This window comes from Arabidopsis lyrata (genome assembly GCF_000004255.2).
Source record: "Arabidopsis lyrata subsp. lyrata unplaced genomic scaffold ARALYscaffold_5, whole genome shotgun sequence".
Taxonomy (NCBI): Eukaryota; Viridiplantae; Streptophyta; class Magnoliopsida; order Brassicales; family Brassicaceae; genus Arabidopsis; species Arabidopsis lyrata.
Genome location: NW_003302551.1, coordinates 18,445,484 through 18,468,718, shown reverse-complemented (window position 1 = coordinate 18,468,718; position 23,235 = coordinate 18,445,484). Strand labels below are relative to the sequence as shown.

At 35.6% G+C, this 23,235-nt stretch overlaps 4 protein-coding genes across 4 annotated transcripts; 3 read left to right on the top strand and 1 right to left on the bottom strand.

Moving 5' to 3' along the window:
* Positions 1-1,164: 1,164 nt before the first annotated feature.
* On the bottom strand, positions 1,165-4,090 carry LOC9314230 (guanylate kinase 2). Its single transcript, XM_021025949.1, has 11 exons — positions 3,657-4,090; positions 3,370-3,409; positions 3,170-3,283; positions 3,009-3,085; positions 2,791-2,920; positions 2,338-2,700; positions 2,138-2,259; positions 1,922-2,057; positions 1,796-1,841; positions 1,615-1,708; positions 1,165-1,526 (listed from the first exon to the last, which is right to left on the bottom strand). The coding sequence occupies exons 2-11, from the start codon at positions 3,370-3,372 to the stop codon at positions 1,442-1,444; spliced, it is 1,170 nt and encodes a 389-aa protein (XP_020881608.1). The 5' UTR covers positions 3,373-3,409; positions 3,657-4,090; the 3' UTR covers positions 1,165-1,441.
* Positions 4,091-7,755: 3,665 nt separating this feature from the next.
* On the top strand, positions 7,756-9,650 carry LOC9314229 (remorin 4.1). Its single transcript, XM_021026585.1, has 2 exons — positions 7,756-8,767; positions 9,250-9,650. Exons 1-2 carry the CDS (start codon positions 8,078-8,080, stop codon positions 9,448-9,450), a joined length of 891 nt encoding a protein of 296 aa, XP_020882244.1. The 5' UTR covers positions 7,756-8,077; the 3' UTR covers positions 9,451-9,650.
* Positions 9,651-11,403: 1,753 nt separating this feature from the next.
* LOC9314228 (calcium-dependent protein kinase 32) lies at positions 11,404-14,496 on the top strand. The gene is made up of 8 exons (XM_002878114.2): positions 11,404-12,250; positions 12,492-12,615; positions 12,700-12,843; positions 12,971-13,123; positions 13,217-13,332; positions 13,444-13,611; positions 13,701-13,928; positions 14,017-14,496. Exons 1-8 carry the CDS (start codon positions 11,723-11,725, stop codon positions 14,170-14,172), a joined length of 1,617 nt encoding a protein of 538 aa, XP_002878160.1. The 5' UTR covers positions 11,404-11,722; the 3' UTR covers positions 14,173-14,496.
* A 3,635-nt stretch (positions 14,497-18,131) lies between these two features.
* Positions 18,132-22,581, top strand: LOC9314227 (probable galactinol--sucrose galactosyltransferase 2). Its single transcript, XM_002878113.2, has 14 exons — positions 18,132-18,330; positions 18,674-18,889; positions 18,969-19,213; positions 19,312-19,402; positions 19,503-19,551; positions 19,641-19,732; positions 19,835-19,942; positions 20,236-20,358; positions 20,470-21,022; positions 21,103-21,170; positions 21,273-21,407; positions 21,501-21,718; positions 21,812-21,900; positions 22,009-22,581. Exons 2-14 carry the CDS (start codon positions 18,699-18,701, stop codon positions 22,366-22,368), a joined length of 2,322 nt encoding a protein of 773 aa, XP_002878159.1. The 5' UTR covers positions 18,132-18,330; positions 18,674-18,698; the 3' UTR covers positions 22,369-22,581.
* The last annotated feature ends 654 nt before the right edge of the window (positions 22,582-23,235 follow it).

Below are 23,235 nucleotides of genomic sequence, written 5' to 3'. Positions count from 1 at the left end.
CAACATAGTTTCATTCCCATTTTTCGTCTGACCCAACCTGAACCTGCTGCATCAAAAGCTTAACATAGTAGATTTGGGTTGGTCCCAGAAGAGATACCTTTACCTACGCGTGAGAGCCACACGCGTCAGTCTACTTGGTAGTACAGATTACAGAGTGTCACCGTGACACTGGCACGTGACAAGTGTGTGTGGTTGAGTAGGACGTGAGAGGGATGGAGTTGGACCATAAGTGCATAATCTTTAATTATTTTCTTTTAAGTAAAGTGAAGCTGTGGTGGGCTACAACCCCTGTTCTAAAAATCCCCGCCTAGACCCGATTACTCCCCGCTTAATCGCTAGGCCCACCCTATCCGCCTCGATTAATGACTAATCCCTTAAAGAAATCAGTCACCCGATTACTCTCCGCCTAATCCGATTATTCCCCGCCTAATCCGATTATTCTCCGCTTAATCTTACATACCCCGATTATTTTTAGATTGCCAGTATAAAAAAACTTTTTATTTTTGTTATTCAATCATTTGAATTGGGAGTTTGTAATGTTTTACAATAATTTATGTTCATATTTTAATAAAAATCATAAATATTTGTCTCAAAAATACATTTTTATGTGTTTACTGCAATTTTAAAAATAATATTGGATTAATATGTTTTAAAAATATTAAAATAACCCTAAAACTAATCCCCGATTAATCCCCGATTTTAATCCGATTTTCCGATTAATCGCTAGGCCCATGCCGAGCGCCCGACTAGCGCCTAGCGATTTTTCAAACAAGGGCTACAACGAACCTTCCTTCAATTTACACTGTCACCGATTTTGGACCCACGAATCAATGCAAGTTGCTATCTTTCGAGGACCCATTTTAGCTCCAAAGTCCCACAACTTGGTCTCTTTTTTTTATAGCTTTGTCTTCCATCTCTCTTATTGAGATGCTTTGCTTTTACATTATTGGCTTATTTTCAACCGTAAACTGGCACTAACTGCCATACTTTTGTCCGGAAAGATCTCGAGTCATGTACGATATACTAAACACTGTTGTGTGGGATCAATTTTTAAATATACATCCCCATTTCGATGTGAAGTTTCTTTGTTTGTCCTATTCCAGTAGGGGAATCTCAAGAAACAATTGCAGTGATTTCAACTTTTTGGTAATTTTTATGTCATAATAACACCAAAAACTTCTTTCAAGATTTAGATTAAACAAAATCTTTATCAGTAAAATGAACAAAAAAACCTTATTCCATCATCTCTCAGAAGAGATGATGACTTTCTTGAATCATCATAATCATAAGAACCATAATCATCATCATCATCAGTGCCTATCTAGTGATCGCATAACACTACCTTCCAACCACAGTCATAATAAAACAACGAGCAATGTTCATCATCATCATCTAAATGTTTCCTCCTTAGCTTCCCGCAGCGAAATAAAAAGACTCATTGTCAACTGGACTTAACCGTGTCCAGAACGATCCCTCTTGTTCTTCCCGGTGCTCCCCCGTTAATTGAAGATAGATCCAACACGATCCTGCCCACCAAAAGACGTTTCATTAATAAACTCTACAGAGAAATCATCTAGATAACATAAGAAAGAACATTAGGTTAAAATCGTGTACATTTTGTTTTTGGTTCCTTCTCCTGTTTCTTGAATCAAAATCTTGTCATCCATCTTTGTTACTGTGTGCTCCTTGGGCAGATCGATCCCTTCTACTGCTTTTATCAAACAAGCACAAAAATCATCAGACTTCCTTTCCTACTTAATTAGTATACATTGTGTCTACTCTTTGGATTTATTACCTTCTACACCATTCACAGGAGCAAGGTCGTTTATCCCCAAGAGATTCTGAAACAGAGAGCCATAGTTGTTTCAAATGTAAGTGGTTTAAGAGGAATTTATTCATAACAAAAGGTGGGTTAAGTCACCTTAAGGTTCTTGTAGCATTCCTCAAGGTTGTCATTATACAGAATGTGTTCAAAAATGCCAGAGGATTTCCCCGCTTTGATCTCTGCTTCAGCGTTTCTAAGCCGCTTTTGGATCTGCTCCTCTGTCTCGGTTCCTCTGTTTTTTCAGCACTTAAATTTGAGGACTTGCAATGAAAAATCTAAAGAAAAAAAACAACTCTAATGTCTGATTTTTACCGAGCACGAAGTCGATCTTCAAGTTCCTTCATTGAAGGAGGACAGACAAATATGAATATCGCATCCAGTGAACTCGCCTTCACTGACCTCGCTCCTTGAACATCAATGTCCAAAATGCATCTCTATACACACCAAAAAATATGATCATTTGATGGATCAACGGCATGAAAGAGATGATACAAAGATTATCTTTTTATTACCTTTCCTGAATCGGTTACAACCTCAACGGATTCAATGCTGGTTCCGTATAGATTACCATGAACAGATGCAAACTCGAGAAACTTCCCGTCTTTGATTTCTTTCTCCATAACAGTCTTATCAGTGAAATGGTAGTGAACACCATTCTTCTCCATACACCTTGGAGCTCGAGTTGTATGGCTCACAGAGAACCCAAACATTGAAGGAAACTCCTTCATAAGCATCGATATAAGTGTTCCTTTTCCAACTCCAGAAGGACCGCTTATAACAATAGGCTTCTCAGCATTTCCCCTTACTCCTTTACTCCAAGCAACAACCTCTCTTCCAAGCAATTTCTTTTGTTCCCGGATAAAAGGAGTATCCACCTATATGAATAATCAAACACATGAGAATGAGAACACCAAAAACTCTACACTAACAACATCAAGCAATATCATTCTTCTCCATATACTAACCTCAAGGAACCAAATGGAGTCATCAGAAGCTGAGCCTTTTTTGATAACCAAAATCCGACCTTTTGGAAGAACAATGGCAGAGTAACCCTTGCAGGGTTTAGGGCCTGTCCCAAGAACAGTAGGACTAGAGCTGAAAAAAAAAAACAAATTGACTTCAAATCCTTAAGATTCCACACTAACGGGAAAAACTAAAAGATGAAGATATAATTAATACACACCACTTGTTAGTGATTTTGTCATGAATCTGAACACCAAGGAACAATGGGTTTCCTTCATGATTTCCACCAATCACAAACTGCAAAAGATTAACCTCAGATCAAATCAAAGTCGACGTATTGAGAACAGTTTCACATTCTAAAACATAAAGGTTGAGACTTACGGATCGATCCCCAATTTGGACAGACGTATCTCTGTTCTTAGGCTCGGATTTGACACCAAAGCCATTGGTGTATCCATTCTCCAGATGATCCACAAAGAAAGCTGGTGCTTCTCCCTATTGACAACATATCAAACAAATGTGAGAAATCTATGAACCAAGAAGAGCAACGAAGTGAATCGCGCCAAAAAACAAAGGCTCACCATAGAGATTTTCTATGCCTCCAAGAAGACACAACACAGCCTGAGCAATGGCACACAAATAAGAGATCAAAATAAAACAAACAACAAAATTAACTTTTTCTCTAAATCTCACATCAAACAAAAAAAAGGTTAGACCTTTTCTTTGTTTTAAACCAACAAAAAAACAAATGCAGATTCATCAAAATAAAAACACAAAACTTTAGAAACATGAACAACAGATCTCATCATAAAGCAATGAAAGAACATACAAAACAAAAACGATCTAAGCAAAACCCTTTTATTCCTACCTCGAATATGAACACCGGAAAACGCAGAGAAAAGACGAGAGCTTTTGGATCGAATTGGCTTATTAGAGGACGAGAAGATGCTTATTTATATCCGCAGATTGTGAAGAAAAGGGCCAAACGAGAGAATTGAGAAACAAGTTTATGGGTGCTCTTTTTCAACAACAAGATTCAGTTTTTCTGCAATTGATTATCTCTCTGGAAATTTTCTGGTTCGGCTACGAGAAGAATATATAAATGTTATAAGTAAATATATGTGTGCATCGTCGACGAGTCCCAAGACAACTTGGAGACAAGCGGCCGTGACGGTGTGTGAGGAAAGCTACCTCTAGGAAATCTCGGAGGTTCTTTATAGGTTAATAAAATTATTAAAATTAAAAATACTACTTATTCTTAGAATAATGTTTATTTTTTAATAGAACATAACAAAAAAAAAATAGTTTTAATAGAAAGGTTTAGTTTATGGGATGAATTTCCTATAAATTTCTTTGTATGGAAGAAAATAACAAATAAATGGGAAAAGAATTAAAATTATCATTTTATGTAAACAAAATAAAATATCACTACTCATAGAACCCAATCTGATTACAAATTTACTCAGCAACAATTATTTCAGTTTTTAAAAAAATAGAAAATATATCTTATTAAATTTATTAGTTTACTTTTAGTCAATGATAAGTTCAGTTTCAGTTATTAATTTATTTAACCATTTTCAATTTTATAGAATTAGTTAAATGAAAATAATAATATATTTTATATTTGAATAAATCTAAAATATAAATGATAATATTGAATTAATGGCATAACATAATCCAACCAAATATTTTCGTATTGGATGGTTAACTCGCAACTTATTATTTAGCTTATTTGATAGTATATATATATTTTTTTGAAATTCGCTCCACATAAATTTCAGTTTTTTTTTATTTCAACAAATAATTAAAGCTAAAATTTAGGTGGTGCTAACTTCAAGGAAAAACACCGAATCTTTTTTCTTTATTTTTTGTTAATTTTGATGCACTACAATAATATTAATTTAAAAATAATTAATTATGATTTGTCTGTAAGTCACGTGTAGTTATTATTGTATTATGTGATAATTATCATTTATTTATTTTTTCTAATTTTTATATTTTATTTCGTGTTTTCTCCATAATTTTGTCTTTAATCCCGAAAAGTATTTTTTTTTTAAATGATATTATATATAATAAAAAAAAATGATTCGAAGAAAATTCTCAACTGACTATAAGACCACACCATTAATGGTTTACCAAATGTATATATTACGTAAAAATGGACAAGTAAGACTAAAAAATCTACTCTAACCATTATGTAATCAGAAGATTTGTTTGTTTTTTTGTCAAAGTAAATGGAAGATGTGTGCTTATCAAACAAACGGAATCTAAGTGAATATAAAACATACTCATACAACAGTTAATCAAAGTTATGACATGATGACATGGATATGATTTAAAGCAACATTCCTGGATAACAGGCCAAAAGTGGTAGACTTTGAAAGAGATTTAGATGAATAAAACAAAAAGGTTACAGTGAGTAAACGTAGAGAAGAGGTCAATATTTAATTTGGTTACGCAAAATGTGAAAATGAGCCAATAATGTTTAGACAAGGCCATATGGGATTGGTTAGAAACATGGGATTTGTCCCCAAAAAATCAAACTTCCATTCAAACATGACATGATTTTGACCAAACCGTCAATCCTCCAATTTTGAATATTGGAAAGTGGATAAGGACACCAATTGGTTTTTTTGTCCTCATCTCTTTTTGTTGTATTTGAACATTCTCTCTTGCGTTATTCCAATACTTTGTCCAAAGACGAGTCCACTATGACCATTTGGGTAAAGAATATTATCCATGATCGATCAATTAAAACACTTTTCGAATCAATTTATAATAAGCCATTATGTTTGAATTTCATCGGCTATGAAGTGTCAACTCAGTTTGATCAGATTCGAGCTTTGAACATGAAGGTTATTTTAGTTAAAAGTATTCAATTCAGAAGAAAAAAAAACTGAACCGACCGAACATTTTTTAAAAATGAATTTTAACGTAGCTGAAATAATTCCTATTCAAAAGTTAAATCATTATTAGTACGTGGAATTTATCAAATTTATTTACACAGAAAAAACAATTCCACAGCTGACGAAAGCCAAAAAAATCGATCTTACAATACAAAAAAATACACATATGTCTAAAGAGTGTGTGGTTAATGAATTATTGGAAGCGAGATGACTTCAAGGAGGCTTAATTGAGAAAGGTTTGTTGTTTTGAGGCAAAATGTTTATGTCTATGGTTTTGAATGGTAGAATCATAAGACACCCTCTCGAATGTCGAAATTATGATCTTTTAGCTAATTCATTCCTGAATTGAATCCCACTTTTTTTTTTTGGAGGTTATATGTGTTTGAACTTACGAAATTTTATACCATGTAAAGATTCATTAGTTTTTGACTCAACACCGATCAAGAATATATATTGGCATATGTCCTTGAAGTAGTAGTTTTGGTTGTTTCACATTTCTGATTGACTGATATTAGATACTAACATAGGACATATATATAGTTCAAGTCGTCTTGCACCAAATTTCAAATAAAAAAAGTTAGGCCCGTATAAATTTCAAGAACCGTGATTGGTAACCGTTGAAAATAAAAACACAATAATAAAAACATGTTTAGGGATATGGCCTAAAACCAACCTCTTTCGGATCATGAAAATGAGATTACAGGAGATAAACACAAAAAAGTTATGAAAAATATTTCATAGAAAACAAACTTGAATACCAAAGTGGTCCAGGGAAGATTTAATTTCAGTTTAGTTAATTACTACCTATTTTTTGTAAACCAAAAAGATAATGTCTAAGACTATTAGATGGATGTATAAGACAACGTCGTGGACTAGGTCGTGGTCTTCTCGTGGATGCTAACCTTAACGTGTTTACGACGTCATTACCACATAGTGTCAATAATATGTCAGTTTTCGAGTCGTTTCTAAAATCAAGCGTGTGAACCTTTTATTTTTACGTTGACAAGTTTCTAACAATCCTAAGCTTTTTAACAAAAAAGTTTCTAACAATCCTAATTTTTTTTTTGGGATACGTCAATTTCATTATACAGATATATCAACCAAAAGAAAAACACATCTAGCCTTATCACATGATCAAAAGATTCAAACTACCTGATTGGGCTCTTAAGAAAATGTGATAATGAGTAGCCCATGTCGGCCCATTTTATAGCGCAATCTAACCAAACCGATTCTGCAAATATTATAATTTTGGAGGCTCTCTATTACCTTGACACACAAACTATTAGTGGAGCTTGATTCGGCGAATCAATTCATACCGTGCGGAATAAATTTGGCAACATCCTTAACTCAATCGCTCTTTTTATGTTTAGAAGATAAACAAAATACCAATTTTGGGGTCAATTAATCAGAAAATGACAAGAAATAATACTTCATCTGTTTCTAAAAGATTGATTTTCTAGAGATTTCACATTTTTTAAGAAACAATCATTGTTTAATTATTTACTTTTATTAAATATTTTTTAATAAACTATGAACCAATAGTAATCTGAAACAGTTAATCATTACGTCTTGAAATCTATGATTTATTAAAATTAATTAATTAAAAATAAAATAAAAAATCTAGAAAATCAATCTTTGTGGAACAAATTAAAAATACTAGAACATCAAACTTTAAAGAACGGAGAGAGTATTAATTAGCAATTTAGCAGTGAGAATTGAGTAAAAAATGAATATAATCTGAACTGATGTTTAATACGTGGCATCTTTCCAGTGGGATTTCCGAGCACATTCATGAACCTGACGTGAGTAGCTTCTTGTGGCGGGAATACACTACCACTCACTTAATGCCACGTATATAACCTTTGCTATGACAACACACGTGTCAAAAGCACTATCTCCGCTTTTCGTGGTCGGTTCTATTTTGCCGACACTACGATAATCTATTTTTCATAATTAATTATTTTCTAACTTTTTTTTTTTCTCAAATTAATTATTTTCTAACTAAAGATCTCTGACGATGCTCTCGAATATAAAAAAAAATTGTACCGAATTTTTTTCATTAAATTAAAACAAGCAATTAGAATAATTTCCACCGAATTAATAAATCAAATTTCATGCTAAATATCTTAAGAGAACACGTCTTCATAAATGTAGTCGCATATTTACTGGACGAACGTAGCTTTCATGGAAAAGACTTTACACTTGTTCTCATTTTACCTCTCATGTAAACTAAACGTTTTAATTCGTTACACGAATTATTAAATCCTAATCATTGATTATTTATGCCTTACCTTGTATCTTCTCCTTCCATCACCTAATTATAATCAGACCTAAACTATCTAATTACAACACTCCACTACTAACTACTACTACAACTCTTCTGATGTTGACTTTGTACGGTCAAGAAAGTTCAACGGAGAACTCCACCACAAGTACGGCCGATGCTTCCGATCGCCGGGATGAGACGCCGCCGTCGGAAACCGTCGTGAGAGATATTCACGCGATGACAACGACGACGGAGCTTACTCGGCCACAACAAAGGGGAGGAGGAGGATACTTGTCTCCGTCGAGGTCTATTGCTTTTAGCGACGGGACTACTTCTTCCGGTGAGAATTTCACCACCGTGAGCAGAGAGTTCAACGCTCTAGTCATCGCCGGATCTTCCATGGACAACAACAGTAACGGAAGTAACCAGTCAGGTGGTCATCGTGACGTTATACGTGATGAAAGGAACGAGCTGACTAGGATCGGCGAAAACGATGACGTTGGTGATCATGATCAGGTGCCTGAGGAAGATACGAATCCTTGGGCGATTGTACCGGACGGTTACAATAACCGGGATGGTTCGGAGAATAATATTGTGTTGACGTCATCATCGGGTGGTCAGAATCGGATGGTGACGACTGCTTCGGTGCAGAGGGTGAAGAGAGAAGAGGTGGAAGCGAAGATAACGGCGTGGCAAACGGCGAAAGTGGCTAAGATTAATAATAGGTTTAAGAGACAAGACGCCGTTATTAACGGTTGGTTGAATGAGCAGGTTCATAAAGCTAACTCTTGGATGAAGAAAATCGAGGTGACTCATTTTTCTCTTTTACGAATATCTTACTTAGTTAGATCCGATCGATTAAGAGAACAAGGTGACTTAGGCTCTGATTCTTTTTTCCCTTTTTAGGTTAACATGCTTTTCTTGAATCGGTTTGCTTTTTACATGTGTAACAAAAGTAATTTAGAAAATATATGTAACGCTTTCAAACTACGAACGATAAACGTGAACAAGCATTCTTCTTTTGTTTGTAATTGAAGTTTTGCAATTAGCTAATGAAAATTTGATTCAAAATGCATATCAAAAAAAAATGTAAAGATAGTGGGTTTATTTGAAAACAAAAGGCAGAAACACAAATGATTCATGGAGCCCTTAATGGTGATATTTTCAAAATGTGTGATACATTAAATATTTGAGATGTAATAAAACGATCCAAATGACTGACTAGCTAGACGGTCGATTTCGTCTTTGGAATAATAGATTATGCCATTGATTCATTTATGTGGATGCAGAGGAAACTGGAAGATAGGAGAGCAAAGGCGATGGAGAAAACACAAAATAAAGTGGCAAAAGCTCAGAGGAAGGCGGAGGAGAGGAGAGCGACGGCAGAAGGAAAAAGAGGGACGGAGGTTGCGAGGGTTCTTGAAGTTGCTAATCTAATGAGAGCCGTGGGACGACCTCCAGCCAAACGCTCCTTCTTCGCTTTCTCCTAGCTAAGCTATTGCTAGTTTTAATTACATCAAAATTTCTTATATATATATATATATATATAGGCTGCAAACGGACATTTTCTCTTGGGAATCAATGTGTGTATATATAGAATGTAAGAGTTTTAAAGGTACTGATATACTGTAGTTATATGTTTTCAACTTTGTATGGACTACAAAAAAACAATAAAATGTAATTTGTGATATCGTTTTGTCATTCCATATGTTGAGACCAATACGACTTTAAAAGGTTCAAAGAGGTTAAAGAAAGAAAAAAAAGAAAAAAGGTTCAAGCTCTTACTTAGTTTCCAACTCTGTTTCAATTATTATTCTCTCTTCCTTGCACTCACGTGTCTCAAACCATACGTCTCCGATCCCTTGAAAGGAATCCCGAAAATCCACTAAAATCTCGCTCAAACGAGCCTTAAACCTTTTTACATACAAGGTCTATGTATTTCTTATCACAAACATGAAACATAGATCTTAATTCTTATACTCCCTCTGTTCCTGAAAGTTTGATGTTCTAGTGTTTTAGGTTTGTTCCACAAAGATTGATTTTCTAGTTTTTTATTTTATTTTTTATTAATTGATATTAACAAATCGTAGATTTCAAGGCGTACTGATTACAAATAATTAACTGATTACTATTGGTTCATAAATTATAAAAAAAAAAAATAAAAAAAATTATCAAAAAATTAAATCATAATTATTTTTTAATATATATGTAAACTCTAAAACATCAAACTTTCGGGTACAGAAGGAGCACACGAGTGCAAGAAAGAGAGAGGAAGTGAAACAGGAGGACTGGAGGAGATTCTGAGATGGGCTAATGAAGAAAGGCTTATTTTCGGTTGTGCTTCTGCCATAATGGGCTTATATAGCCTTTCTTTGCTAAGTCTTACATTTTTCTTTTGATTTGTCCATTTGTATAGATAGAATAATTTAGGAATGTTAACAAACAAGACTCAATCTTTGGTAAATGATCAAGCACTATAGTGTATAAAACAAAACCCCTCATTTTCTTCACTAATTATCTATCTATTACAGTTAACGGTCTTTTTATTAATGGTAATCTAAGTAAACAAATTGAATGAATCATTGACTTGGTAAGAGTAATAGAAACACTCGTGTAAGGAAAGGAATGTTCATCAGGAGCTTTGGTGACAGAAAAAAAGCAAATAACTTTGAGTAATTATGTTGTTTGGTTGTATCGAAGTCAAAAAATTTAGTTAGTTGGGTCCGACGAAAGTGATAAAAACGAGTCAAAATCGCCGGGTTTGACCTTTTTAAATTTAACAGAAAAAAGGAAAACATAAAATAAAGGTGGCCGCTTATTTATGAGACCCAAGCACGAGCGTATTTACGATTTCACCCTTAATTTTTTATTTTTTTCCACGGCGCATAGTTAAGAACGTGTCACAGACTCTTGCTTCATGTTTAATCCTTCAGGTAATTCCTGAAACACCCCTATTTCTATTTCGTGCTCTCTCCGTTTCGTTTTAGTTGTCGTTTAAAGTTTTTTTACACAAATTAAGAAAAGTATTAAATTTTTTATTTTATCCTTTATTAATATATTTTATAAAAAATTTCATTGACCACAACATTAAAACAATAGAGATAATACTAGAATTTTTTACCAAACATTTGCATTAAAAACCTAAAACGACAACTAAAACGAATCAATATTTAAGTCCTAAAACGACAACTAAAACGAAACGGAGGGAGTAATTAATTGTATGATTCATTTAACGGACATAAATAGGCATTCTATAAAAATAAAGAGTTTGGAAAAAAAAACAATTGGTGTATTTAAGCCTTACCTTAAGATCACATGTAGGGGCAATATTGTCAATAGTAATTCGGTAAAGCTAGCTAAAGGCATTTTGATTTCACATTAGAGTAATGTAATGGGAAACATTCCTAAAAAATAAAAATTTTAAGTAAAAGAAAAGAGAGAAAAACAATCATAGAGCAGCTGGAGAAGAAGGGAGGGAAGAAGATTCTCTTGACCTTCCTTCCATCATCTCTCTCTGTAATAAATTTTTTATTTTTATGGTTTTCGAAGAACCATCGAACAATGATTTTGACGTTCTTCTTCGTAATCACGCGTTGAAAATTTCCACCCTTTCATATATGTTCTTCATCTTCTTCGTTTTTCTCATCCATCTCTCAAAGTTCAATCCTTTCAAGTTTCCCACTTTCCTGGAATTTCGTCGCCAATCTCTTTGAAAATTTGTTTTTCTTTGCGTGGGAGAGAAGATTTTGATCAGGAAAAGTCATGGGTAATTGTTGCGGAACAGCAGGATCATTGGCTCAAAACGATAACAAACCCAAAAAAGGAAGGAAGAAGCAAAACCCTTTCTCGATTGATTACGGTCTTCACCACGGTGGTGGAGATGGAGGTGGAAGACCTCTTAAGCTTATCGTCTTGAATGATCCAACAGGTCGTGAGATCGAGTCCAAATACACGTTGGGGAGAGAGTTAGGCCGTGGAGAATTCGGTGTTACGTATCTTTGTACTGATAAAGAGACAGACGACGTTTTTGCTTGTAAATCGATTTTGAAGAAGAAGCTGAGGACAGCTGTCGATATTGAGGATGTTAGGAGAGAAGTTGAGATCATGAGGCATATGCCTGAGCATCCTAATGTTGTTACTTTGAAGGAGACTTTTGAGGATGAGCATGCTGTGCATTTGGTTATGGAGCTTTGTGAAGGAGGTGAATTGTTTGATAGGATTGTGGCTAGAGGGCATTATACCGAGAGAGCTGCTGCTGCTGTCACTAAGACCATCATGGAAGTTGTTCAGGTTCGTCAAGGTTTTGGCTTTTTATTTAACTCTTTATTTGTTTACTGTCTTGGTTTAATCTCTAGTATAAATCTTACTGCTTTTGTTGCTGGTTTCAGTTTCTTGGACATTATAGATTTGTAGCATTGCTTTAAAGGGCTCAATTTGCTGCAGATAGATTCAAAATTTCATTTCTTTTCATGTAAATGGAAAGTCTTGTGGAATGATTTTAGATGTGAGATTAATGAGTGTGTTCTTGCAGGTGTGTCACAAGCATGGGGTAATGCACAGGGACCTGAAACCTGAGAACTTCTTGTTTGGAAACAAGAAGGAGACTGCACCTCTCAAGGCCATTGATTTCGGTCTCTCTGTTTTCTTTAAACCAGGTAATGTGGTCTTGGTGCTCAATTGAAAGCTGATCGCTTGCGGTATGGCAACAATCTTAACCCGCATCATTGTTTTCTTTGCAGGCGAGAGATTTGACGAAATCGTTGGTAGTCCGTACTACATGGCTCCCGAGGTGCTAAAACGGAATTATGGTCCAGAAGTTGACATTTGGAGTGCAGGTGTAATTCTCTACATACTGCTCTGTGGTGTCCCGCCTTTCTGGGCAGGTTAGTTTTGTCAGTCTATGTTCCCTTCTTCTAGGGCCGTCTGTGGCAATTGTGTCTCAAGGGGACATATTTGGAGCGATCATAAGAATAATGAACCTTGTCTTTTGTTTGTTTATACCATTTTCAGAAACTGAACAAGGAGTTGCACAAGCAATTATTCGATCTGTACTAGACTTCAGAAGGGACCCATGGCCCAAGGTTTCTGAAAACGCAAAAGACCTTATCAGGAAAATGCTTGATCCTGACCAAAAGCGTCGTCTTACAGCTCAACAAGTCCTAGGTACATATTTATGGTTTCTGATGATGCAATTTACTTATTTGGAATCTGAGACAGACAAAGAGTAATAATCGGTCTTTGCTTCGTTTTCCCCAGATCATCCCTGGTTACAGAATGCAAAGACAGCTCCCAATGTATCATTAGGTGAAACAGTGAGGGCAAGGTTGAAGCAGTTCACCGTCATGAACAAGCTCAAGAAACGAGCACTCAGGGTAAATACATACTATTATCTATAAACTATCCGATAGGTATATATATATATCTCTTCTGATCCAAAAAGCCTAACAATAGTTTCCTTTGGTCTTTTTACGTTTTCTCGATAGGTTATTGCTGAGCATTTATCAGATGAAGAAGCTTCAGGTATAAGAGAAGGGTTCCAAATAATGGACACAAGCCAAAGAGGGAAGATTAACATCGACGAGCTTAAAATTGGGTTGCAGAAACTTGGTCATGCCATTCCCCAAGATGATTTACAAATTCTGATGGATGCTGTAAGCTTTGATTTACCATTAATTTTCAATACCGGTTTTGTTAATTTAAAGCAGTTCACTGAGCTCTCGATGGCTTTCCTTTTTTGCAGGGAGATATCGATAGAGATGGATATTTGGACTGTGACGAGTTTATTGCCATATCGGTACACCTAAGGAAAATGGGCAATGACGAGCATCTCAAGAAAGCATTTGCGTTCTTTGATCAAAACAATAACGGATATATCGAAATAGATGAGTTAAGGGAAGCGTTGTCTGACGAACTTGGTACAAGCGAAGAAGTTGTTGATGCCATTATTCGTGATGTTGATACCGATAAGGTTGGCTAACTTCACCATTTCACTCTCGTTTTCTTGTTGAAAAAAGTCCCATCTCATAGAAGAGAACTAACCATTTTTTTTTTTGCAGGATGGAAGAATAAGTTACGAAGAGTTTGTGACGATGATGAAAACAGGAACAGATTGGAGAAAAGCTTCAAGGCAGTACTCGAGAGAACGGTTTAACAGTATCAGTCTCAAACTGATGCAAGATGCGTCGTTGCAGGTTAATGGTGATACAAGATGAGAGAGGCTGAATCTGTGTAACTCAGCATGGGAAGATTGAATCAAAGGGATGCAAATCTTTCTTCATTTCTTTATTTTTATCTTTTTGGTTTTTCTTTTAATGACACCACGATTAAAGCTTTAGGCATATAAAGTTGCACAAGTTGTGTGTTTGATTTCCTGGCTGAAGGAGCGACCGAGTACGGATCAAGAGAGAACAAGATTGTTGGCCTTTGGCTGTGTGTAGATATTTTGTATAATCATATGTGTATATCATCAATTTTTCTTGTGATCAATCTGTAATTTTCTATAATCATTCAAGAATTATATGAGAGATTGGACTCTTTTTTTTCTTTTTGGGAAATCCAGAAGATGTAGTAGAGCCTTTTATCAGAGTAGAGTTGCCCAATCAAGAACAACTTAACAAACCTCAACAAATCTCCTCAAAACTCATCAAGCAAATGAGTTATGGATTTTGACAATGAGAGGTTGCTTTACAAATAAACTTACACTGCAAATTGTAATCAAAATCTAAAGTCCCATTTCGTTTTTTCTTGGAAAAAAAAAAAAAAAAGAAAAAAAGCAGGGCAAATCGTTGTCGTTTTTTCAAGGGTCGACTTTGTCTTTGTGCCTTCACATTTTGTGGTCACAGTTTTGAAAACAAAATTGTAAAATGTTTTAAATAAGTATAAGTCGGAAAATATACTATTGGCCATAAAATTTTATCAATCCATATAAGGAGCTATATAGTTTAGTTGAGAACAAAATTCAGACCAAACGATAATAAACGTCGTTATATTGGCTTATCTCGCGGCATCAAATCTAAACAAGTGGACTAAAATTTGTGTCCTCAATATCATTGCCATCAAGCATCAAAACACCAATAATTTGATCAACAATCGTATAAAAACTTAATTTTTAGAAATCATTTTTACTTGCTGAGTTCGCAACTGTTCATGATATTGATATATACTACAAATTTGATACCACAAATAGTATTTAGAAATAGCATCACTGACATCTGTTAAGTATTACAATCACAAACATACAAGTAAAATGACAATTTAACTCAAATCATTGATTTTTTGTACGTCTAATCCACGTCATAGTAGTCTCATTGACACGGGAGACTTACGTGGCGATTTTGTATTGATGCCAAATTTGATTGAAAATCATTAAAACAAATCAATCAAGCAAAAGGCGTGAGGATGAACGGTACACGAATGATACACATGTCCGATGTCGACCTTGTAGTAAATAAACATTATGCTTTGGAACGACACTAATGATGATTACAGAGTTAACATTATAGTAATCACCGTAATTACCATTGATTAATCGTCGTATTTAAATTATATGCATAGAACCAACAAAATTTATAATCGTATCACACACCTAATGATAAAAGTCGAAAGTGAAAAAGGAATCTAGACAAGGACATGGTGAACTGATCAATGCTAGATACTTTAGATCTTTTTAACATTTGATTAACTAGAGCTGACGTGGATGAGACCCACTTGCGCCGTTTCATAACAAAAACTTCACCAACTTTATTTGACTACTTGTTGTTTCTCTTTTAGTTATTTTGGGAAAAAATATACTCCATCTTAATCCGAATTAAACTGCAATGATTAGGAATGACTGAATGAGAGGAGATCATTAAAAGCTTGATTGTGTGTTTCTTTCTTTCTTTTTTTTCTTTTTCGTTTTAATTGAATCGATGAAGGAGAAAAAACCAAGTGTTCGAAATGCAAACCAACAAAGAAAAACGATAAGATAATCCGTAAAATAATTAATGAGTCGATATATATCAAACTCTTATATTCATAATCCATACCGATCGACGGACCTACGTATATGTATTAGATTCGATTTAAAACATTATCGTAACATTCATTATTATTAATTATTGGTGTGTCGTTATATGTATTATCCACAAGTCCGTTTCTACTCTATGGCAATATAGGCATTTGCTATGGGTCAAATATCATTTTCAAAAAATTTAGTGAAGAAATTGAGTCCAATATATTTTTAAATTTTTTTTTATTAAGAGAGTTTGTTTTTTTTAGTTTTACCAAAATCTTTCTATAGATTAAAACGGTACTGATTATCTATAACAAGAAGTGGCTTTTAGTACGAAAGAGCAGCCACAAGTGATGAATCAACCCGGTTCAAACCGGTCGTCGAGTGTTGACCACACACGTGGTTCCAGATAAGCGGATAAGGATCGTGACATCACGTGATGTGTATGTGTTACGGTCCGTATCTCTCATCAGCGACGTTGTTATGTTTTGCTCCGCAAAGGAGTCAAACTAAAACACAACTTGCATAATATCATCTCCCGAATTCTCAATTTAAAGTAAAGTATTAAACATGTGTCGGTTACTCTGTTTATATCGTGTGTTTATAGTATTGTGCGGCTTCGATCGTCGTTTTGTTGAAAAGTTCATATATATTTTGCGACGGTTTTAACTTTTAAGTTCTCTGAACCAACTTACATGCATTAATGGAACTGCTTCGGTCTTCGGTCCATACAATATTTGCCGGAATATCAATTTGGTTTTTTACAACATGTTTCACCATTATCCGGTATAATTAGACTATGCATGTTATGTTATTTTAAAAAAATATAATAGCACATATACCATGTTGTATAGACGAAAAACGATTTGTTTTTATTTTGACAGAACAGAAAAAGAAAAACCGATGAAGTTTTTTAATGTTCTCGTTAAAGAGTGAGTACATCTACATAATTTTACGCATACATCATTCATATTAAAGAGATGTTCTCGTTTAACTTATAACATAAAATTACTTGCAACTTAAGAAAAAAAAAAAGTGGATTATTTGCCTTGAAGATTATCCGATGTCACAGTTTTGTCTTCTTTTAGAACAAAATATTGAATCCAAGAATCGAGGTATACCTGAATATCACCAATGACCAATGTGATAATGTGATGTTATCGAGATACCTGAATACCCACTGAACCAGACTCGTGAATTGACTTTGTCCTTAAGGTTTTCAAATTTGATCAGCAACAATACAGATATGTCTCCAGTTGGTAAAGGGCTCACAGCAGTGAGTTCCCCCTCCTGGGTTCGATTCTGGTTGGTCACCTAGCCGCTCCCTTAACGATGGGATAAAGCGTACCCGAATGCAAGGCTTCGTAAATTAGTCTTTGGGCCTAGAAAGCTTTTGGGATGACCACGATTATTAAAAAAAAAAAAAACAATACAGATATGTCATTTCCTAGGACTATAAAAAAAATCAAACAAATAGTATTAATTAAAGATACGTAAAACTTATGGGTGAATCGGTGATGCATGTGTATATATGTTACTGCCTTACTGGCATTCCCTAAGACACGCGATTCAACTAGGAAATTTAATTTAAAAAGACGCGTATGGAACTACGTTACACGTTTCTTGTACATTTGGACTTCGTTATGATTTGAATCAAGAGTGAAAATTAACTACGATTTATAGTTTCGTATTTGATTTGATTCGATATTTAATATGATTTCTTGCACAACCAGCTTGAAACAACCAAAATTTCAACATTTCAGATTAGCAATTTCTCCACTAACAACATTTCACCGTTTCATTGTAGTTGACATTTTAAATTAGGCTAAATTTACTATGTTTTAATAGATTTTAAACTACTATTTTTTAATTTATATCCACTACAATTATTATAATTCACTCTTATATTTTTATATGTAATGCTATTTTGGAAAAAAAAAAGGTTTAAAAAAATTGACTCAATCGAAAGAAAGTAAAAACAAAAGAACAACAGAAATATTATATTTTTTTTTGTAATGAGTTGTCTCTGATTCAGCAAATAAGAGAGAGACAAAAATATCACGATTTTTTCCTAGCAACTTTTTCATCTCCACGGGAAAAGGTAATAATATGACACGTGGCAACATCGCAACGGCTCTTGCCAAATCTCCTCGCATATATAAAGCGTCTTCTCCGCCACCTTCATTAGCCACACACACCGTTCCGATTACTTATTCACAACTGAATCATCTTCATTGACGGCGCCACCACTTTTGGCGGCGTTTCCGTGTTCGCTGTTTTTTTGCACAAGCAACATTTAGCTTCTGCAAACTCGAGTTTATCTCCCCACCCTCATATCGCCGTGTTCTCTCGCTCGGACGAAACAAGAAACAATCCGGTGAGTACTTCTGGTTTCAATCTTATGTTTCGAACTTGAATTTGATTGAATGTTTTAAGTCTTTGTTTCGAATTTTCTAGACCTTTAAGGTAGGAGCGGATTTATGTTTCGATTTGATAGTTTGTTGCTCCGTTAGGATAGTAGTTTTCCGATGATGATTCCGTTTGTCTCACCGCTCATCTGCAGTTTCTTCGCTGAATGATATTTGAAATCTCCAAATGGCATCTTTAGATTCATGTTCCATTTTTGGAAAGATTCTAATTTGGATTTTGTTTGTTTAATTCCTCTTGAAGGATCTGTTTCTTAACGTTGTTGGTTTATCTGTTGTGATTATCTGAGACAGTTAATCTAGAAGCGGCGTCGAAAAGATGACGATTACATCAAATATCTCTGTACAGAACGACAACCTCGTTGTTCAAGGGAAGACTATCCTTACCAAAATCCCCGACAACATTATCCTAACTCCGGTTACTGGTAATGGATTCGTTTCCGGTGCATTTATAGGCGCGACGTTTGAACAAAGCAAGAGTCTTCATGTGTTCCCCGTCGGTGTATTGGAGTAAGCACCTATAACTTATTTGAGCAATTCAGGTCCTTTGATGGTCGTTTTAAGCTTATTGTTTTTATATCTTTCGTAGGGGTCTTCGATTCATGTGCTGTTTCCGGTTTAAACTATGGTGGATGACTCAGAGAATGGGAAGCTGTGGAAAAGACATTCCTTTGGAGACACAGTTCATGCTACTGGAGAGCAAGGATGAGGTTGAAGGAAATGGGGATGATGCTCCGACTATTTATACCGTCTTTCTTCCTCTTCTTGAAGGCCAGTTCAGAGCTGTTCTCCAAGGAAATGAGAAGAATGAGATAGAGATTTGTCTTGAGAGCGGTACGGGAATTTGTTGTACAGATGATCTATAAAAACTAGCTCACAACTTCCAGACCTAAGAATTTAAATTTCGTTTTGGTTGATTTCTGTATTTGCAGGAGATAAGGCGGTGGAAACTAGCCAGGGAACTCACCTTGTCTATGTTCATGCTGGAACCAATCCCTTTGAAGTTATCAGACAATCCGTAAAGTATGTTCGAAAAATAGCCAAAATATTATGTTATGTCTCTGTTTCATTGATGTGAAGGTTATATATGTTTTCTTATGCGGTAATCCTTTGTGTTGTACAGGGCTGTGGAGAGACACATGCAGACATTTCATCATCGTGAGAAGAAGAAGGTGAGTGAACATTTCATGGCTCTGGTCACAGAAAGAGTTCACTCTGATTTGATATGATCTCACCATTGTCTTTGTCTTTGTTTGTTTAGCTTCCTTCTTTCCTTGACTGGTTTGGCTGGTGCACATGGGACGCGTTCTACACAGATGTGACTGCCGAAGGTGTTGATGAAGGCCTTAAAAGGTACTTTCATATGGAAGTAGAGCGGCATATTGTTAATATACTTGTAGTTACTTAACGCTGTATAAGTTAATAAGAGTCACTGATGTGTTTGGTTTATTGCAGTCTTTCTGGAGGAGGTACCCCTCCAAAGTTTCTGATCATAGACGATGGTTGGCAACAAATAGAAAACAAAGAGAAAGATGAAAACTGCGTTGTTCAGGAAGGAGCACAGTAAGATCTCTCGGTCTTTTATTTTTGTCTACATGTAGATGGGCATCTTAAATACAGTTCACCAAATAATAGTCCAGCAAAACTAGATCGAGGCTTGAGTATTTTAAAATAAAGCTCATGTGGGTGAAAAAAATTAGATTCATCTGTTTCAGTCTGTGCATTGGAACTTTCAAATCTTTAGTTCATAAGTAAGGTGTGAGTGTGCTCACTAGGCAGCTCGAGCTTGAGGATATCCTACAGTTGTTAGATTTTATTGGAAAATGCTAACTTTTTCTGCATTCTTATGTATGCAGGTTTGCTACTAGGCTTGTTGGTATCAAGGAGAATGCAAAATTTCAGAAGAGCGATCAGAAGGACACGCAAGTATCAGGACTAAAGAGTGTAGTTGACAATGCGAAGCAGCGCCATAACGTGAAGTATGTCCTTTCTTCTTTATTTGTAACAAGCTGGTCTTCAAGCTGAACTCCTTTTTTATCACAACATCGAGCAATTGAAATACTCACATGGCTTGACTTCTTTACTCACAGGCAAGTTTATGCTTGGCATGCTTTAGCTGGATACTGGGGTGGAGTTAAACCCGCTGCTTCTGGGATGGAACACTATGATAGTGCATTAGCATACCCAGTTCAGTCCCCAGGTGTCTTAGGGAACCAACCAGATATAGTAATGGACAGCCTTGCTGTTCATGGTCTTGGACTTGTCAACCCGAAGAAAGTTTTCAACTTCTACAACGAACTGCATTCATACTTGGCTTCATGTGGTGTAGACGGAGTCAAAGTTGATGTCCAGAACATCATTGAAACCCTCGGTGCTGGTCTTGGCGGGAGAGTCTCTCTCACTCGTAGCTACCATCAAGCTTTAGAAGCTTCCATTGCCCGGAACTTCACAGATAATGGTTGCATATCTTGCATGTGTCACAACACAGACGGACTTTACAGCGCGAAACAAACCGCTATTGTTAGAGCATCCGATGATTTCTACCCAAGAGATCCTGCTTCTCACACCATCCACATTGCATCGGTTGCATACAACAGCCTTTTCCTTGGAGAGTTCATGCAACCTGACTGGGATATGTTCCATGTAAGTAAAGAGAAATTTTATGTTTTTACAAGTCTAAGAAGCATGAGTTCACTTCTAACTGAAGCTTTGATGTTTTTCAGAGTCTACACCCAACTGCAGAGTACCATGCTGCAGCGCGTGCAGTGGGTGGATGCGCAATCTATGTCAGGTAAAGCCTTCATCTCATCTTTTAACTTAATTTTTGTTCTGACTACTTAATGTTTAATCAGAGGTTTAACTGGAGATATGTTTTGTCAAATTACATGAGCAGTGATAAGCCAGGAAACCACAACTTTGATCTATTGAGGAAGCTGGTCCTTCCCGATGGTTCAGTTCTTCGTGCTAAGCTTCCGGGTAGGCCTACTCGTGACTGCTTATTCGCTGATCCAGCTAGAGATGGAATCAGGTTTGCCTGCTTTCTAACTAACTCTTCTCTTCTTTATTTTCCACTCCTAAGTCTAAGCCTAACACTTGCGAAAACTGATATTTTTTTTTTCAGCTTGCTCAAGATCTGGAACATGAATAAGTTTACTGGTATTGTCGGTGTGTTCAACTGTCAAGGTGCTGGTTGGTGCAAGGAAACGAAGAAGAACCAGATCCATGATACTTCTCCTGGCACACTCACGGGTTCAGTCTGTGCGGATGATGCTGATCAAATCTCTCAAGTGGCTGGTGAAGATTGGAGTGGAGATTCAATAGTCTATGCTTACAGATCAGGTATAAAAATCAATCAATCTACTTTCCTCAAACATGCAAAAACTCGAAAATTCAGATCAATACTAAAAGCATGAGCTTGGTTTTGATTTACAGGTGAGGTGGTAAGACTACCAAAAGGTGCTTCAATTCCTCTCACCCTCAAAGTTCTTGAATATGAACTCTTCCACATTTCTCCTCTGAAGGTACGTTTAGTGTTGTTGTATATTACCATGACTTGGATTGATAACAACTTGGAATCATAATGTGAATGACGAAATCCTTTTAAATCTTTTGGAAATTTGGCTATACAGGAAATCACTGCAAACATCTCGTTCGCACCAATTGGACTGCTAGACATGTTCAACTCAAGCGGGGCTATCGAGTCGATGGATATCAATCCCGTGACAGACAAGAAACATGAACTCTTCGATGGAGAGGTCTCTTCAGCTTCTCCTGCGCTCAGCGATAACCGTTCTCCAACAGCTCTGATATCTCTCAGTGTTAGAGGCTGTGGTCGTTTTGGAGCTTACTCTTCTCAGCGTCCATTAAAATGCGCCGTTGGAAGTACAGAGACTGATTTCACATACGATGCCGAGGTTGGGCTTGTGACTTTGAATCTGCCGGTGACAAGTGAGGAAATGTTCAGATGGCATGTTGAGATTCTGATCTAGACCAAAAAGCTTCAGTGTAGTTTGGGCTATTCTTTCACCATTTTGTCATTCATCATCATTTTGTAGTAGTATAAGGTATCAATAAATTAGGAAATACATGGTTGTAGTATCTTCTTGGCTTTGTAATAATGTAATCTCGTTAAGTTGGGGATCCACCGCCCCCTTGTAGTTTTGTTCTAATAATATTCCTTTAAAAAATAATTTGCTCCTAAATTCCTAATTAACTATTTTTCGGCTTTCCTCACAAATGAAACTGGAGTTTTTTAAAGTGTTTTGGTTCTGGCCAACCTCAAATCCCCAAAGAGTAAGTAACACTCACTCGTTGAAGAAACTATAAAAAAAATGAGTGTCTGGTTGAAATGGACAATCATATTCTGGTTAGTTGGTCTATTTGGAAGGAAATAAACCAAATGAAAGCCTAATGATTTCTTTTTTTTTTTTTATAAAGAAGGTAATGATTTATTTTTAGAATTGTTGGTGCTACTTTTTTTTTACAAATCTAAAGTCTTAGCCAAACAAATCGAAAACCGACACTCTTACAAGTCACAATACCTATAAATCAGAAGAAGTTCGCAATTTAAGGGGTCAATACGAATAATGATGACAAGCGCTAAGTCAGTTATGTGATGATCATCAACTTTATGAGACCTTCCATACTATTCACACCAACGAAATTAACATTCCATTGATTACGTCATCATCTCGTCTTTTCAAAATTCATTTTTTTTACGACAATCCATTTATGATAATCGATGACGACTCAACACGGAATGATTTGTGTTCCATATTTTACTTGATTGGTGTAAAAAACTCAAATAACGAATATTTTTCCATGTAAACGTAACACACCTAAACACACCCTTTAGG

Bases quoted from the DNA above. Each gene is read 5' to 3' on its own strand.
- LOC9314230 (XM_021025949.1), bottom strand. The intron at 3,086-3,169 runs GTAAGTCTCAAC...AATCTTTTGCAG, and splicing joins TCCAAATTGGGGATCGATCC to TTTGTGATTGGTGGAAATCA. The intron at 2,921-3,008 runs GTGTGTATTAAT...TTTTTTTTTCAG, and splicing joins GACAAAATCACTAACAAGTG to CTCTAGTCCTACTGTTCTTG.
- LOC9314229 (XM_021026585.1), top strand. From the start codon at position 8,078: ATGTTGACTTTGTACGGTCAAGAAAGTTCAACGGAGAACTCCACCACA. The intron at 8,768-9,249 runs GTGACTCATTTT...ATGTGGATGCAG, and splicing joins CTTGGATGAAGAAAATCGAG to AGGAAACTGGAAGATAGGAG.
- LOC9314228 (XM_002878114.2), top strand. From the start codon at position 11,723: ATGGGTAATTGTTGCGGAACAGCAGGATCATTGGCTCAAAACGATAAC. The intron at 12,616-12,699 runs GTAATGTGGTCT...TTTTCTTTGCAG, and splicing joins CTCTGTTTTCTTTAAACCAG to GCGAGAGATTTGACGAAATC. The intron at 13,929-14,016 runs GTTGGCTAACTT...TTTTTTTTGCAG, and splicing joins GTGATGTTGATACCGATAAG to GATGGAAGAATAAGTTACGA.
- LOC9314227 (XM_002878113.2), top strand. From the start codon at position 18,699: ATGACGATTACATCAAATATCTCTGTACAGAACGACAACCTCGTTGTT. The intron at 19,733-19,834 runs GTACTTTCATAT...GGTTTATTGCAG, and splicing joins GTTGATGAAGGCCTTAAAAG to TCTTTCTGGAGGAGGTACCC. The intron at 21,408-21,500 runs GTTTGCCTGCTT...TTTTTTTTTCAG, and splicing joins CCAGCTAGAGATGGAATCAG to CTTGCTCAAGATCTGGAACA.